At 40.8% G+C, this 17,444-nt stretch overlaps 1 protein-coding gene across 2 annotated transcripts; it reads right to left on the bottom strand.

The window, feature by feature from the left end:
• Window positions 1-3,835: 3,835 nt before the first annotated feature.
• Window positions 3,836-17,072, bottom strand: DCLRE1A (DNA cross-link repair 1A). Of its 2 annotated transcripts, none has more exons than XM_075215637.1 (10): window positions 16,931-17,072; window positions 14,926-15,354; window positions 11,565-12,875; window positions 10,831-10,964; window positions 9,726-9,844; window positions 7,063-7,206; window positions 5,693-5,838; window positions 5,461-5,615; window positions 4,626-4,767; window positions 3,836-4,335 (listed from the first exon to the last, which is right to left on the bottom strand). In XM_075215637.1, the coding sequence occupies exons 2-10, from the start codon at window positions 15,338-15,340 to the stop codon at window positions 4,172-4,174; spliced, it is 2,730 nt and encodes a 909-aa protein (XP_075071738.1). In that variant the 5' UTR covers window positions 15,341-15,354; window positions 16,931-17,072; the 3' UTR covers window positions 3,836-4,171. The 2 variants fall into 2 exon arrangements, with proteins under 2 accessions (XP_075071738.1, XP_075071739.1); XM_075215638.1 differs by lacking the exon at window positions 16,931-17,072 and adding an exon at window positions 16,757-16,874.
• Window positions 17,073-17,444: the final 372 nt, after the last annotated feature.

Below are 17,444 nucleotides of genomic sequence, written 5' to 3'. Positions count from 1 at the left end.
TCCAGGTAAAGCCATATCTGTAGAACCATTACATATTCCTCCTGCAGAGACTTATTCCAGGTAATATGAAATATAAAATTGACTTCATCCAAATTAAAAAAAATGTCATAATCTACAGTATGTACTAAAGTTTGTAGATATGTTTTCTAAGTGGAATTCCACTGCAAGTTGCATTGCAGTATTTGCAGCAAAAAAAATGGTATACGAATTTGTTTATAGATATGGTATATCACCAATGATGGAGACTGACAGTGGTACACATTTCAATGTGTAAGTGTTTTTTAAACTGTATTTTACTAAGAATAAAAAAAATAAGTTACTGAAACGATTTAATGGTATATAAAATACACTGAGTAAAGTGATGAAGAATACAGAGATGATTTGGTTAGAGGTTTTATCTCTAATATTTTATAGTATCAGAACCACTTCCAGACTCCATTCATTTTTTTTCACCACATGAGATTTTCTTCGGAGGACAACCCAATATTATCAGCCCGCAAGAGACTTTTAAAATGCATTCAAGATGTAACTGTTAAGTACCTGAATGAGATGAGTAAGCAGTTACAAAAGCAACAAGAGACTTTGAAACTGATTGTACTACAGATGCCTATTGAGAACTGTCAGTATATACAACCAGGAAAATGTTATGGTTAGAAATTTTTTACGTTCTAATTATTTGACAGATCGATGGGAATAACCACAGCATTGAAAGTTGCTGGAACAAGATACTTGGATTCACATATCCCACTGCAAGAAGGTAGTCGATCCGATAGTGACCTGAAGGGACGCAGAGACTAATAAAGTTTTGGAACCATATATAACAATTTTGTTTCAGGACTTGGATAAAGATGTGGCTCAGGAAGAAGAATCTGACCCAGAAGTCAAAGGAAAATATCCTTATTATTATTGTTGTCACCGCTATAGCATGATTTATTTTAATTGTTATACCTTATATTATTTTTATTTTTTTATGGACATTTGGTTATGAGGACCTGATGGTAAGATCCGGTAGTGGTTTTGAGGCAATGGGTGCATATAGTCATAAAAATAGAGAATCAGAACTGTCTTCATCATTCCGTCTACTCATAACTAATAATACATACAATGACACATATAAGGTAGAATTAAAAGATAAGTAATTGGAGATGAACCTGAAGATTGTAATTAGAGACTGTCAACTGAAATATGTATATGTCAATATTGTAATAACCTCCTGAAAATGTGTTCAATGGTATGATAGGACGAACAATTAAACTAATTGTTGGATATGTACACATACACTACATGGACACCAATATGTTGAATTGTTGCCAATACCTTTAAATCTTACAGAGTTGCTTAATTTGCCAGAGGGAAGACCAGTTGCTGGGAAATATAATGAAACACGGCCTCTTTATTTAAAATTGTTGCCACATGTATTGACTGAAAGTGTTATATGTATAAATTTTACTAATAGACCAATAGATGAGGGAAATGAACATCTAGGTAAAATTGGGAAAAGTCCAGCATTTAAAAATAAATCTAAAATTTAGATATGTTGGATCACCCTCACCTATATAGCCCTCAACCAATCCTCCACTACCCCTCTACATCTCCAACCTCATCTCTACCTACACTCCTTGCTGCCACCTTCGCTCTGCCAACGACAGCTCCCTCACTACTTCACTGATTACCTCTTCCCTTCTCCTGCCTCCAGGACTTCGCCCGGTGTGCTCCCCAGCTGTGGAACGATCTCCCATGCCCTATCAGGTTAGACTCTACTCTCCAAGGCTTCAAGCACAACCTTAAGACTCATTTCTTTATTTAAGCATATCGGCCATCTAACTCTGATGTCACGGCAATCACCTCCACTTCCCCACTCTGAGCTACCTTATTTGTGTCATCCCCTTTCCTTTAGGATATAACTCTCACAAGCAGCCCTCTTTTCTCGTATTATCCTTCTATACATCACCCTCTGCACCTCTAGGCCTGCTTCCCTAGACATGTTTTGTTCAGCTCAGGCCTACTTCATGTTGGACGTTATCATCACTCTCACTCACTGCCCTGTAAATAACTTGATCTGCATTACCATGTTATCTGTGTATTTTTATTTTGGTTTATCAGTATGTCTGGTTTTGCATTTTGTTTCACATGCATTATATAGTGTTATGGATCATCGCTGTCTGTTTAGGTCATGTACGGCGCTGTGTACCTTTTGTGGCACCTTATAAATAAAAGATAATAACAATAGACTTTAAGTGTCTGGATCATAGCTGGATCATTTTTAATTTTCAACCAGCAACATATCAATGATCCTATATTTATTTGGGACACTGCTAAAGCAATATTAAAAGATAAGATAATCATTTCATATACCAGCAAACACAATAACGAAATTGAACGAATGTACATGAAAGCACAGAAGGAACTGACAGTCACATTTGGCAATCTCCAAATAATGGTCCCCAGCAAAAAGAAAAAAAAAAAAGGTAGAAGACAGCAAGGAGATTGAAGAAGGCAATTCCCACAAATATGGTAGTAAATATAGCAAAATACTAGCAAATATAAAGACAGCAGAAAGAAAAATACTATAAGACTACTAAGGGATGAAAGTGGGAATCTTAGCCGTAATTAATGGAAAGTTACATCACCAAAAGAATCTTGACTGAACTATATAAATGTTTGTAACTGCATTAGCCTACTGCAAATAATTGCACTGTAAGTAGAAATAGAAATAGCTCATTTGCGGAACCTTAAATCCTCCAGGACCAGACAGAAGATTTTTTTGAAAATCCTGAAAGATAAAATCTCTCTTAAATCCATCGGACTGATTTGTAACATGACAAAGCTTCAGCAGGAGCGAGTGCTGGTGAATCTGAATGCCCCTTGATTAAAGTATTGCCAAAACAGAGAAGAGGTAGTATAGACCCATTTCATTAATGCTAAATCAAAAATAAAGAAATCTTGCTGAACTTTTTATTCTAGCATACATGATTGATAACGACCAAAAAACTTCATATGATAAAGAAACTTTGTATCCAATCTCCCAAGGTCTTTACAGCAAGCCAGGATTTTGAAGACAAATTAAATATCAGCAGTTTCATATGAAGCTTATAAAATTGGTTGATACTAAATAGGTGTGGTCAACTGTATTTAACTATATTAAGGTTATCTCTATGTTCTCTGTTGTATACACTAAAGTATCCTCCAGTTGTTGACAATATGCTAAAATCCTTCCTTTTTTGGAAGAATAGCAATGCTTAAAATGTTCCTCTTTCCCAGACTACCTACAAACCTCAATTGTTAACTTTAATGTTATCGGACTTTGTTATTAAACAATGTAACAGAGTTCACTACATTTATTTGAAATAGGAAGCCCAAGGATCAGCTTTGTAAAAATAATGGGAACCAAATTCCAAGCTCACCAGAATGCCTAGACAATATTACAGGAAAGAAAGGGGGCTGGGTTAATGGTTTAGGACCTCTCACTACTGATGATACTTATGTCAAAATAATCAGAGATGGATATCTAAAATAATATATAGCTTGTATCTTGGAGATTTCCGTAATCCCCATTATGACCAGAAGAAGCTGTTTTCGTGTACATACAGCTTTGTATGAATTATGTTCAGTCATTATGAAATATCAGTCCTGGCAGACAGATCCCCAGTTGTGACAAATTATGACAACCTCATCTGAACATAGCCAGGATCGGGAAAAAAATCACATTAGTGCAAGAGCAGACTGTGCCAGTGACTTTAGCGTTCAGATCGATCTAGAAGGCCTCAGAAACAGAAGCAATGGCAAACAGAAAGAAACATAAATACACAGCAAATCTACAAATAAGGAGAAACAGTTATTTATATAAAAAGATTTATTTTTCATTACAAATCTTGTCACTGCATAAAATATTCCGTCACATAATTCACTTATGTTTATATATTGCACAAGGCTACAATTTCATTACAAATAAAAATGACAACACAATAAGTCTCCAATGACACAGAATAGTTACATTAAGCCCCAGCATTCATTATTTGAACCACATTCATGGGCTCCTACTGACATTGCTTGTAGAAGAAATATAAAAGTATGACATTTACTGTAAAGATATATATTGGTCACACAAGGAGCCGCTGTCCGGCAGGAAAGTGCAGAGTACGTTAAAGAAGATGACATAATATAGAGCCACTTATTTGCGTCTGGTTTCTGAAAGCCATTCAGCAAAGTATGACTCCATTGTTGTACGAGATTTCCAGTTCCCCATATTGACGGTTGGGATGATTTTCTGAGGCTTTATAAACTGGACAAAGCGTTTCATCTCCAGGAAACTGCTGTGTTCACTGTAAGGGACCCCTGGAAAGACAAAGCAGACAGAACAACACATTCAGAGAGGGCCAGCAACAGATAGGTCTGTCTTACTCTACCTAAAGTTTTATTTTTACCCCCCTCCTTCAAAGCAGGTAGAGCTGTCCACACTTTTCTACAGTTCTACCCATATGCAAATTCATACAAGCGCAGCAAGCTCACATTAGCATGTTTTGAATACAGAGCGAAGGGTAAACTTGACAACACATTTCCACTCAGCAACGCAAATATCTAATTGTATCAAAACCAAAAGCCATACAAGATGTTGTTACACCTACCATAAATGGTGACTTTCCCTCGGATTTGTGGCCGGATATCAGCCACCGAACTGCAGCCCTCAGAATACGTCCATCCTGTAGGTTTGAAGGCCAACACGCGGTCATATTTCCCTGAGAACTTGTTGAGGTGGGCATAGAGACCCTGGGGGTGGGCAGGACAGTAGATGGATAGAGATCTAGTTAATGTTTCAGCCACAAAGAACACGGTATCCACCTTTGTAGGTGTGCCAGGCTTTATTGCACATATTTATGAGAAAAAGTACTGATAAGATTTGTTTTTTTGTTTATGGTCCGTTTTAATTCAGAAGGGCGAATTGGTCATGCACGACAAAATTATTCTCCAGCGGCCAAAAAACGATTAAAGAAACATCTTTATTAAACGAGAATTTACAGGCCCCAAGCCACTGTACTAGATCCTGGCCAATTGTACTGCAAGATGATGTACTCCCAGAATAAAGGCCCTATAGTATCGATGCAAACTATTTATCATGATGGTTGGTAGTGGGTGCTGTTCACACAGTGCCCATTAAACGTGGCATTCACTAAAACCTTTTAAAATCCAGCATATCCGAATATCTGATGCTGGAATAAGTTGGCATCTGTACTAGCTATAGAATGCAGCATGTATAGGTGCTGGGAAAAAAAAAAACAACTGTTCCAATAGCGCTAGTGTGAACGAACCTTGAGCCCGAATGGTGTATCGAGTTGACCTAACAAGCGTAACATTTGGATGAAAGATAAACTATACAATTATTATTTCACATAATGGTGACATGTCACAATCAGACACTCGTTTTTTTTCACTTGACAGCTGACTACAGTTTTATGGTGGTACCTTAAAGTTAACCTGCATCATGGGTAGAACGTGCAGGGCCGTACTGTGCCAGTCTGTAGTCACGAACGAGCAGATCTCCGACGACTCCAGACACTGCATGGTTTTATATTTGTCCTGGGTCATACACACTTTACAGCCAAGAACACTGGCAATGGCTGCAGAGAAGGATAGAACATTATCAATAAGCTTCAAGAAATACATTGAAGAGTAGACATCTAGAGCTCTGTATTACCCAAGAAGACTCTCTCTTTCCCAATCGAGTAAGTCCCACAAACAATCAATGTGCGCGGATACAGCGTCATCGCCTCAAATGCAGCGTTCACAGCAAACTGCACTGCCTCCTGCTGCGGGGGAAAGGTGTACTCTGGACTGCAGTACCTGCCAGTGAGGACACAGATATACAGTATAAAACAGAGGAAGAGGAGAAAGTGTAGGTTACATAAACGTCAACATGCATAAAAATAGACACATTCATAGCATGGAGCACATCCATTTATCAGTAATAAGTCATATCAATGTGTTTGCTCTTTGTCCTAATTGACATGTGTCCATTAATTGTGCACCTTTAAAGTCTAAGATAGCAAATGCAGTTACTTGTACATATTTTCCTTGCCATTCTCCACAAGGTTTTTCTTTTTTTAAATGGTGGGGCTGGGAGAAGAGTCTTTATGCTGTGACAGGTAATTCATATAAAGGGTTACTCTGTGTATGTGCAGCAATGCATGAGAACAGAGAAAGCAGTAGTAATGTTGCAGAATGAAAGCCGATATGTAGCAGTCTGTTCATGCAAAGCACTAATGGGGCCACTTCATCACGTGATACACACATTGGGCTGAATGGGAATAGGCAATTAGAACAAGTGCAAAGCTAATCATCCTGTATTACACTAGTGAGCTGCAAATGTCTGGACCTCAAGCTTGGAATACAAGCAACACAGAAGGTTGGTACTTACCATGAGAGCTCACAATCAAACGAAACAGGATTTGCCAAATTGTTATCCTCCAGTAACTCAACATAACTTTCACTTTGCTGTTAAAGCACTAGATAGCCAATAGCACGTTTACCATACAGTGTAGTCTGAGTCATGCAATAGAATCTATAGCACAAAATCTATCCCCGGGTGAGACCTGACTGCTGTGCAAGACTCATGAAGAGACACAGTTTATCTGCACTCAGAGCAAGTTCACTGATTTGTGGAAGAACAGAGGCATGTGAATCCTCTGCATAATATTCTGTAGAAGGGACAGGAGGAGTGATACTAGTCTAAAGAATCCTAAAATACCTGCCTAGGTACAGAGAGGTTATAGCACCCTTTTATGCTGCAACCTCACCAAGACATGAGGTTGCCCAAGTCGATGACAAAAGTACAGTGTTCATAGTCTGATGCATAAGTGTGTTTAAATAAGTGGAATATATAGATCATCACTAGGCAGCCTATGTGCCTGAAAGCATTACTGCTAGTGTCTAATATAGGGGTGGAATTTCTGATGCCCATCCCTCAACTACTTAAAATATGCTGCTAGTTATTAGATTTCATGACTTGTTTCTGAATTTGTATTATATTGCCCATCCCAAACATTAAATAAAGTACAGAGATCTTACGTGGTATCCAGATACAGGGTGTGGATCTTCTGACCAATCAGAGCTGGATACCTCTCCATGGAGGGCTCTGCACGGAAGTCTCCCGTGTGCAGTATTGCAGTCCCATTGGGCAGTATGAATAGCAGTAACACAGCCCCAGGACAACTAGAAAGTGATGGAAATAGAAGAGAATAGTCTCAATAAATGTCCAAGAGATCAGTTTTTACATAACAAAGAAGAAAACATTTTTTTGTTTTAGCAAATACACCTAGGGGTACATTTACTAAACTGCGGGGTTGAAAAAGTGGAGATGTTGCCTATGGTAACCAATCAGATTCTAGCTATCATTTTGTAGAATGTAAATAAATGAGCTAGAATCTGATTTGTTGCCTATGGCAACATCTCCACTTTTTCAAACCCGCAATTTTAAAGTGCTGTTTTGTGATTTCACAAGCTGATTTCTTTTGCACAAAATCACCTGTCATTTTTGTGGAGGGGTATGGCTTTCCAAAGAAAATCTTCATCATCATCTACATATTTATATAGCACCACTAATTCCCGCGCACTGTACAGAGAACTCACTCACATCAGTCCCTGCCCCATTGGAGCTTACAATCGAAATCCCCTAATACACACACACACACAGACTAAGGACAATTTAATAGCAGTCAATTAACCTAGTATGCTTTTGGAGTGTGGGAGGAAACCAGAGCGCCCGGAGGAAACCTACGCAAACACGGGAAGAACATTCAAACTCCACACAGATAAGGCCATGGTCGGGAATCGAACTCATGACCCCAGTGCTGTGAGGCAGAAGTGCTAACCACTGAGCCACCATGCTCCATTTTAGATTGGCAGGGTAAAGTCCCATTCCTGAACCCCCTGACTCACCATCATAAGATTTGGTGGGTTCCTCTGTGACTCCTCCCCTTCTCATAACTCAACAAAGAAAATTTTGGTAGGGTTCCCTTTTATTTTCCCGCCCTTCTTCAGCTCTCAGCAGTCATCTTGGAACACTGTTCCTCACTAACTCAAGCAGTGGGCGGCATTTGACCTGAGGGGCCGACTTCCTGCTTTTCGCTCCTCAGCATTAAGCTCCGATGAAAGCGGTATCTCTCACACAGACAGTCCGCCTCTCTTTGCTCCTCCCAAACCTCAAGGACGGGCAATATACAGGCATCAATGTATTCATGACTTCTCATGCTGGGAAACACTCTCCTCACTTCCCATTCAGCTGGGTTAAGCAGCACTACAAGTCCCAGCACACCTGTGCTCCATACGCGGTTCCGAAGAACCCTTTGGCATTCCTGCCAATTGTACTCCAAATAACCGGCAGACTGCCGGCTTACATGGCCCTTTATGGCACACATGCCTAGAAAGACTTCCTTTACAACAGCTTGCGTCACCTCCCCCTCATCACCCTTGGTCTCTGTTGGGCACCTATAGACGGTCAGACATGGTGCCCCAAGGGTGTTGCTCCAGCTGGCTGCACTGCACTCAGTACCTGTGTCCTGCGCGCACTGGCTCCATCTTGATGTGCTTGAGACCCATGTTGGGCGCCATTTTGCAACCAACTGTCCCGATGTGTAGTGTGAGGTGCACTGGTTTGGCAGCTGTCACACTTCCCCATTGTTGGTTTCAATGGGGTGCCCCCTGGTGGTGAGGATCCTCCTACGGGCTAAGGTCTGAAATAAATAATTGTGTTCTCGAGGCATCACCTGCACACCCCTTTCACTAGCCAAGTACCCGGGACCACCCTCCTACCCCTGGCTTGCAAGATGTCTTCCACCCACTGCCAACCATCACACAGCTTCTGATCCTCCCATACCATCCTTGATGCTAAGCAACCCTCTTGCTGTGACTCCTCTGGGTCCCAGTGCCACCTGAACACCAGAGGGGGTGTTCCATTAAGAAAAAAAAAAAAGTCAAATGTAAAAGATATCCTCCAATGCTATGTCACCCTCAAGATTAATTTAAGACATAAAGCTGAAGACAATTAATATTTTAGAAAAATAAATAAAGGTGGGGAAAGTTGAAATTAATAAATTAACAAAGGGGGGTTCCTAAAGCAATAGCAGTGGGTTCTGTCAATCAGCTCAAGGTATACAAGTTTGCAGAAACTGGTTTGCGGAGTCATTCAGGAGGAAGCATTAGACTGTAAGGGCAGATGTATACAGGGAATTACCCAGTGTTCCCCCTACCAGTCAATAAATGTAACAAATACACCTGAAAAGGGGACTAACACTATTCATATAAAGAGCACAAGCGCTATATACAGTCAACGCTCTGTTCGGCCAGCATTCTTTCTTGTGTTCTCAGTGTCAATATAAATATGTATTTATAGAGCACCAGTATTGTCCAGAGAGCTTTACAATCTGCCCCCAGAACCCATACTTCTGTCCATAGGGATAATAATTCCCCCTGCAAGGGTGAGAAGCAAAGGATAGGCTGAGGGGCAACATGTGGTAACTGCCCCCTCACTTAGCAGTCTGCCCGGGGTCTGTGGGGGAAATGACTGTATGATCTGTGTGCCAGACAGGAAGACATATTTTGGGACACTATAAACTGTGCACAAACGGCTTCCTGTATAATAATTGCTAGTGAAAAGCTGCTGAAAGTAAATTATGTCCAACACCCACATACTATTCCCACACAATGGAACAATACTGTGAAATTCTACGTACTGATTAGCATCCATCAGGACCACTTTGATGTTGTCCACTATGCACTCAGTGTTCATGGGTAAAGTATTTATGAATTCCTTTTCTACTCGCAGTTTACTCTGCACCAGGTTCCCTGTGATCTGTGAGAGAAAAGACAGGTGAAAACACAGGACAGATCCTCCCCCCGGGATAGCTACAATCAGGTCTGAGACAACCGCATTCACAGGGTTCCTGTACACATGTTCCACAATATACATGTATAGGTTAAATGGGCACCAAAACGGTCCAATGACTGTGGCTTGATAAACAAATGAAGGGGAGGTCAGACCTGTCATTATGTTTGAACGTTTTGGGGTATCCTGCCTTGGGAGGAGGTGTATACGGAACAAAATAAACCGGATACCCTTTGTGCAGTTGAAGGTATGTGGTCTTTCTTAGCAACAGTGTGAAAGTTGAGCTATACGCTAAGGGACATAAGGTTGCCACATTAATACTTCTAGATAAATGAAAGTCTGGACCTCATACACAATTATGTGCAAAATGAGATGAACTTTACTAAGCATATAATAAACAAGGGTGGGCAAACATATTGAAATGAGATAAAATAGGACAGAATATTATAATGCAAGAAACTATTAGGGTTTTTCCTTTATGAGTTGGTGGACCTCTTCCCCCCCCCCCCTCCCCCTCCCCCTCCCAATGGCTGCTGTTCTTTCCCCTCTTAATGTATGTGCAGACAAGAGCTTTGTAACAGTCGGCAGAGGGAGGATGGGCAAGAAGGTATATTTATACATAGTACATCACACTGTATGCAAAGAGTGTGTGTGAAATATATATATATATATATATATATATATATATATATATACACATACACACACACACACACACACACACAGCTGGTGGATCAGAACACATCAATATGCACATCTTCAGTGTTTTTTTTAATCTTGTTCATGCCACATTATACCAAGCAATGCTTGTGTTAATGGGAGATTGACACAAACATTGCTCGGTATATTCCGGATTTATTTAATTTTTAACAAACAAAACAATTAGATTTAATTTTCTATAAAGATCATATGAAAACACTTTAATAAAAATGCTGCACCCAAGTTCTTCCTACCTTGCTGCAATAAATGGGGAAGCGGAACTTTTTTGTGAGACCTCCGTAGTGATCAGAGTGAAAGTGGGTGAGGAAATACGCAGAGCAGCCTTCTATTGCGCCGTACTGGAAAGCGTCCACTACAAAGCCAGTGCCTACAAGAGTGACAGAATGAGGAAATAAACCAACATCTCACCTGTAATATGCTGTATAGACACCTATGTCACAGAGAGGACATCACACAGGATTTATTGCAAGATTTCTGGTCATAAGATTTCTTTCAAGAGGTGAACTTGACATTTGCTGAATTCCTAATAACCTTATTAAGCCAAGGACTTTATTACTACTAATACTAGAGTGAAATTGCTGGCAAACTCCCCCATGAAAAGGGCATGGTATAGGAACTCTGTATATATTCATGTGCCTTTTATAGATCACTTAAAATCATAAAATGTATACATATTTAGAATGAGATCTTACTGATACAACAGAGCCAGCACCAGTAAATAAACTGTCTATATCTGGCAATAGACAGTACAATTGTATTATAACTGGAAGGAAATATAATAATTTGCTTATTATGGGGGGAAAAAAGTGACATTAGTTGTACTATCAAAAAGGAGCAATGTTTAAAATCACTATACACATAGGACACTGCCATAGGTAATACAGTACCTCACACCTCACTGCTTTTCCCTGAGCCATGAACCAGCTCTGCACTGCAGCATGTACACAGACATAGGACAACACCTCACCTGGGATCTTCTTGTAGAACGGGCATTGCTTCTTCCCTTTACCCTCCTCTGCGGTGGAGTTTTGTCGGAATCTCTTCCCCCATCTTTTTTGGGTTCCTGCGGCTGCTACAGCTGTGACCTCACCAGTGTTACTAGCGGGGGATCCGGTGTCCCCCACCGAGCCCTGAGCCTTCCTCTTCCTACTCGGTTTCTCGTGCTGGGAAGCAACTGCATTGGGGCTCTGGCTTTTCAAAGGCACCTTTGCTGCAGCTTTAGACTTGGGTTTCAGACCAAAGAAGACCCCAATGTCCATCTGCTTCATCCCCTTGGAGGATGCAGCCATAACCTGAGAACTTTGTGTCAAAGTTTCCTCTGTCTGAGCTGCCGATTGCCCACAATTTGCTGGGAGTTGATTCTGGGGTGTTCGGTCACCAGGGTGAATTTCATTTATTTCCTTGCCAATTACTGCAGCCACAGAGTATTCTTCAGTCTGAGTAGTAGAGGCCAGGTATGTATTGTCAGACTCCTCATCAATCCAGCATTCAGGATCAAGCTGGGTTAAGTCCCACCCACAGGTATCTGATACAGGTGTAGTACATTCAGACCAATGATCAGCCTCAGGGATATCTGCAGGTTCAGGCTGATTACTGGCACAGGTGATGTCCCTGCTAACATGTGGAAATTCACTGTTTACAGCCCTTAAATCATGTTTATTATTTACCTGCTTTGGTGGAGTTCTACTTACACTATTAGGGTGGCAGTTATACGTATCCAGTAATCTTCTGCTTACATTGTTTTCTGAACTGTACACAGGGCTGGCAGATAATTTGCGAGTGAGCAGTCTGTTCACAGAGCTGCTGTTCTCCTCGTCATCACTAAACAGCTCCTGATCGCTGACTATTGGAGAATAAGAGATTGTGCGATCGGTGAGAGCAGCATCTTGCTGTGACGGATGTTCAGACTTTGCTGGATCCTCACAGGTTGGAGAATTGCACCTGGGACTTCCCTGGGAGAGCCAGGCATCAAGTGAAGTCCACTTTACTGAGCCCTGAGAGCTGGCAGGGGATAATTTGGGAGATTTGGTGTTTGTATTTTTACTAATGAATAGAGGTGAGCTATAGCTTTTTTTCAAGTCACTGTGATTTTGGTCGCTTTGATGGTTAAATTCATTTGAGTAATTAGTTTGAACAGCTTCAGATGAAGGACAATCTGGGGTCCGTAGTGCAGAAAACGAGGAATGATCCCCAGCTCTGCTCTGTGCGAGCAGGAAGTGGGAGTACCGCTTGTAGTGTGAAGCAATGGTTGACGAGCACTGTATCCCAGCAGGACATTCTGGAGAGGAGATAACATTTAGCAATCAGTGTCACGACATTCACCTTAAGAACAGATTAGGGATCGTTCAGAGGAGCGTACTCAAAAAAAAAAAAAAACTCATACTGCATTTGCAAACTGCTCTGAAAATCATAGCGTTGGGTTATCGTCCCATTGCGTCTCTGCTGCTTACACGAGATAAAGTGTAATCTGTGAGCAGGAAAACTGTGCAGGCGCAACTTCTAGCGCTATGCTGTAAGCACAGATTCTACAGGCGTGCAGACACCGGGATTATGATCCTACGTATAACTATCAGAGCAGTTTGTGATTGTTGCAGTTAGCCTAGAACACCGCATACTGTTCATGCAGAATTTGTGCTATTTGCTGTTAAACATGTCAGTGTGTGTTATCTGAATACTCCGACTGTCCTTATATGAAGCTCACAATCATTTAACAAGTGTCACATCAGTGCATTGTATGTTTACATTTAAAACAAGGCACCAGACTCTCCATATAGTGATACAGGATTGTGATTGGGATGTGCACATAGGAATTATGCAGCATTTTTATGGAATGTATGAACACTAGTCTGACAACGGTTCAGAAACCCCATTCATTGCTAGAAGTCAGGACATGGAGAGACTGAAGCCAAAATAAAGAAATGAAGTTCATTAGCCACCAATTATAATTCAGTTTCCTGCGTGCAATCCTAAAAAACAGGACTGTTTCATCAATGAATTGCTACAGGGCAAATGTGAAGCCATTTACAACTTCATGATGTAGATATGGGCAGACTAACAAGACAGAAATGGGGTTGGGACAATACAACACAACAGAGAAACTCTTGACTTAATCAAATTGTGTTGGTTTTACATAGAAGCAAAAGAGTAAAATTGATGGCTTCTTTGAGACTGCACTTAATTCTGCAACAAATTTGACCACGATTTTAATGGGCAATGTAATTTGGAACAAACTGTATGCAACACATATAAGGGAAACAAAAAACAAAAGCAGGCAAGAAAAAAAATACAAATCACCGTCACTTCCAAAGCAGAGAATCAGTTACAAGAGTAGCCAAAGAGAATGTGGAAACCAGGGCAAGTGACAGGCCACTGATCAATGAAGCTGGGGACACACTGGAGAAAATTTATCCCAATATCCGTAACGATTTTACCAATGACTGAATGTCCTATTGAGCATGTAGATTCATGTGTACACACCAACATGATTTACATTCAGATCTGTGATCTTCATGTCTCATAACCATCTGCTGAAAAGATCCTGACTGTGTAGTGTACAGATATCTGCCTACACTGCTGGTCGTGAGTGCGTACACGCTGCCACATTTGTCCAATATCGTTCCATCGGGTGGGGTACGGGTTAACGTCTATGGGAAAGGCAACATGCTTTTAAACAAAGCGACAATAACGATTGGCGATAATAATAAAAAGGCTACTTACTATACAACAGATAATAACTTTTTCGAAGGTTAAAATGACCGGGCAGTGTAATATCCGAATGGGCTAATAGCTACAGTAGGAAATTACATTTACCATACAGAGTGAAAATGCCGGTTTTAAAGCGACAATACTCGGACGCCACCTCTGTATGGCATTATACATGGTGTGGGTTCTGGCTATTGCCACTTTAAAACCGTCATTTTCACTCTGTATGGTAAATGACGTAATTTCCTACTGTAGCTATTAGCCCATTCGGATATTACACTGCCCGGTCATTTTAACCTTCGAAAAAGTTATCTGTTGTATAGTAAGTAGTCTTTTTATTATTATCACCCCTATACTAATCGCTATTGTCGCTTCGTTTAAAAGTATGTCGTCTTTCCCATAGCTTTAATAATGACTACCACCGGTTCCATCGGTGATAGTGATTTTTAGTCAGTATATAAAACCAAATCAAACGATACAATGTGTTTTTATGCGATAAATATGATTGTGGGAGCATAAGGCCTAATGTGATATCGGACCGTTTATCGGTCGTTTATCGTGTGGTTGGCACGATAATTTGGTGAAAAACCTGTAGTGTGTACCCAGCTTTAGTCTGACTCCTATACCTGTCTGTGTGGCTGCTGGAGTATCCAAACATTCGCTCACGTGCCATCGAGGAGTCTGTACCAACAGTATGGAGAACGGCATCTGGCAGCTGGGGCAATACCCACTGTATCGGGCTTGTGGGGTTTTGGGGCTTTCTGACTGTTTTCTTATTGGTGTAGTCGGCACATCCCCCTGAGAATCTGGTCCCTGTTTTGCTGGTTTATTCGGATCCCGTGCTGGGGGAGACACTGTATCTTTTCCGCTGGGAGATATTTTGTTTCTTATATTTTTGGTCTTTCTTAAACCACCCCTTCTTTTGGCCTGCACGCCTGCTTTTTTTGGCTCTTCCTGAGTACACGATTTCTCCACATTTCCCAATGCTTTCTTCTTCCTGATGGATTTATAACCCCAAATATCGTCTTCCTTGTCAGACATTTTTAATCCTAATCCTAAAATATAAGAAAAAAAAATAGTAAAGATTGCAAACAAGTTTCCTATACGCTCAGGACATAGCCTGACCAATAGCTGTAATGTTAAAACACATATGTTGCTATACATTACCCATTTATCACATGTAAGAAAACATGACTTTTGCATGGAGTAAGAATCCATTCATTTTGTTTAATATGGGTGTGATAAAATCTTCAAAACCATTGGAGTTTATTTACTAAAAATATGTAAACTTTCATAGTTTATCCAACTGTAACGTCTGGCTGGCGTGGGTTACTGTACGTCTGCAGTCTTGTTGGTAGATAACCCCCACAGGATCCATAATGAAGCACAATCAATCCCTATGGAGTGTTACAGGTACAAATAAATGTCATCTGCACTATATATATATACATATGCACCTTTGAAATACTTGGCATCTCTTCAGCAACAAGAAACAGAAGGAGTTACCGAAATAAATCCCGGAATGTTAATCTTGGGTGTGATTTCTTTATCTTTATTTTGGGGTCATGTGTAATGCAATAGAAACCAGTTCAATAATAAATATAAAACTGGTAATAAAGCCATAAAGATGCAATAGTGCATAGTGCAGGCCTGGCCAACCTGTGGATCTGCAGGTGTGGTGGAACTACTAGTCCTAGCATGCTCTGCCAGCTGGCTATCTACTATGAAAGCATGCTGGGGCTTGTAGTTTCACAACAACTTGAAAGCCACAGGTTGGCCAGGCCGGCACTAGTGCATGTGGCGTTTTGTTAACAAAAGTAAAGCCAGAAGAAATGCAAACACTCATCTGCTTGTAACATTGTAGCAGAGACAATAGTTACTAAACCACCATTTCCCTAAATATCAGACCGGTTGGGACCTGTAGCCCCACATCATACTAAATATCGTTGCACCATGTCAGTGATTTAATGGACCGGTTCTGACAGCTTAAGGCATGCTGTGACCTCTAGTCCCTCCTCAGTAACCCATCTCTCCGTAATTTAATGCAGTGTTTCTCAAACATAGCGCTCAGGACCGCTAACAGTGCAGGTTTTTCAGGTGACATGTGACATAATTATACCACCTGTGGATCTGTCACAATGTGTCAGTCAGTAATGATTACACATGTATTAAAACAAGGTGATATGGACCAGGCTTAAGAAACACTGATTTAATGGACCTGTTCTGACATCATCAGGCATGCTGGGACCTGTAGTACCTCGGTAGGCTGTGTAGCTCTAATTTCTCCCTGTGTGCCTTCTTCTCTCAGTGATTTTAAGGACCGGTTCTGACATCTTCAGACATGCTGGGACCTGTAGTACCCCAGCAGGCTGCCTATCTCTGTTACTAATTAACCCCCTATGTGCCTCCTTCTCTCATTGATTTTCCCACTGCTATAACCAGGACTTAGTGTATTACCTGGCGCTAAAGGGACCTGAATAGCAATTAACTGCAGCCCAGATCACTGGAAAATAAGTGTAAAAAGCTGAAGGACTATCCCACATCGTCAATAAACTGTATTTCCCCTCACACATATCTATGCGTCTGCCCCAGACCCCGGAGAAGATAACCCCCTCCCTCCCCGAGATTTACCAGCTGAGCGGGATCCTGTCAGTTCTCAGCCCTATTCCTGTCCATCCTGCGCGCCATTCCCGGCACTGCCTTCACATCGGCCGCAGCACTTTCCACACTGCGCCCTCAGACAGGAGTCTTTTCATGTAATGCAGGGCACGGCGTCACCCCGGGATGTGACATTACTTATTAATAAATAACCCTATTCTACAAAATTCATTTAATAAGACTTCTGTGTCGTATCAAAATGAGCGAATGCGAAGCCTAATCTGTGAGGTAAATAGGAATGGCCGGGAAGTCGCACTTTCCACACTTTCACAGTATGATTACTTCTGGTTCTGTTTTCCCCAGACAAATAGTCTCCTGGTGGTTATCACGTTAAACTCGAAATAATTAAAAAGGATATAGCTTACAACGTCTAAAAAAAACATCAACTATGATTTGTGTATTAGACTTCAAGCTTTACTGTATAAAAGTTTTATTTATTATTTGTTGAAGCTATTGCTATTGAGCTGCTGTTATCTTTACGATTTAT

The sequence above is a fragment of the Mixophyes fleayi genome, chromosome 6 (genome assembly GCF_038048845.1).
Source record: "Mixophyes fleayi isolate aMixFle1 chromosome 6, aMixFle1.hap1, whole genome shotgun sequence".
NCBI lineage: Eukaryota > Metazoa > Chordata > Amphibia > Anura > Limnodynastidae > Mixophyes > Mixophyes fleayi.
Note: the sequence above shows the minus strand (reverse complement) of the source record. Positions and strands in the feature narration are given on the sequence as shown.

Bases quoted from the DNA above. Each gene is read 5' to 3' on its own strand.
- DCLRE1A (XM_075215637.1), bottom strand. From the start codon at position 15,340: ATGTCTGACAAGGAAGACGATATTTGGGGTTATAAATCCATCAGGAAG. The intron at 10,965-11,564 runs GTGAGGTGTTGT...TCACTCTTGTAG, and splicing joins GTTCTACAAGAAGATCCCAG to GCACTGGCTTTGTAGTGGAC. The intron at 4,336-4,625 runs GTAGGTGTAACA...TTGTCTTTCCAG, and splicing joins AGGGAAAGTCACCATTTATG to GGGTCCCTTACAGTGAACAC.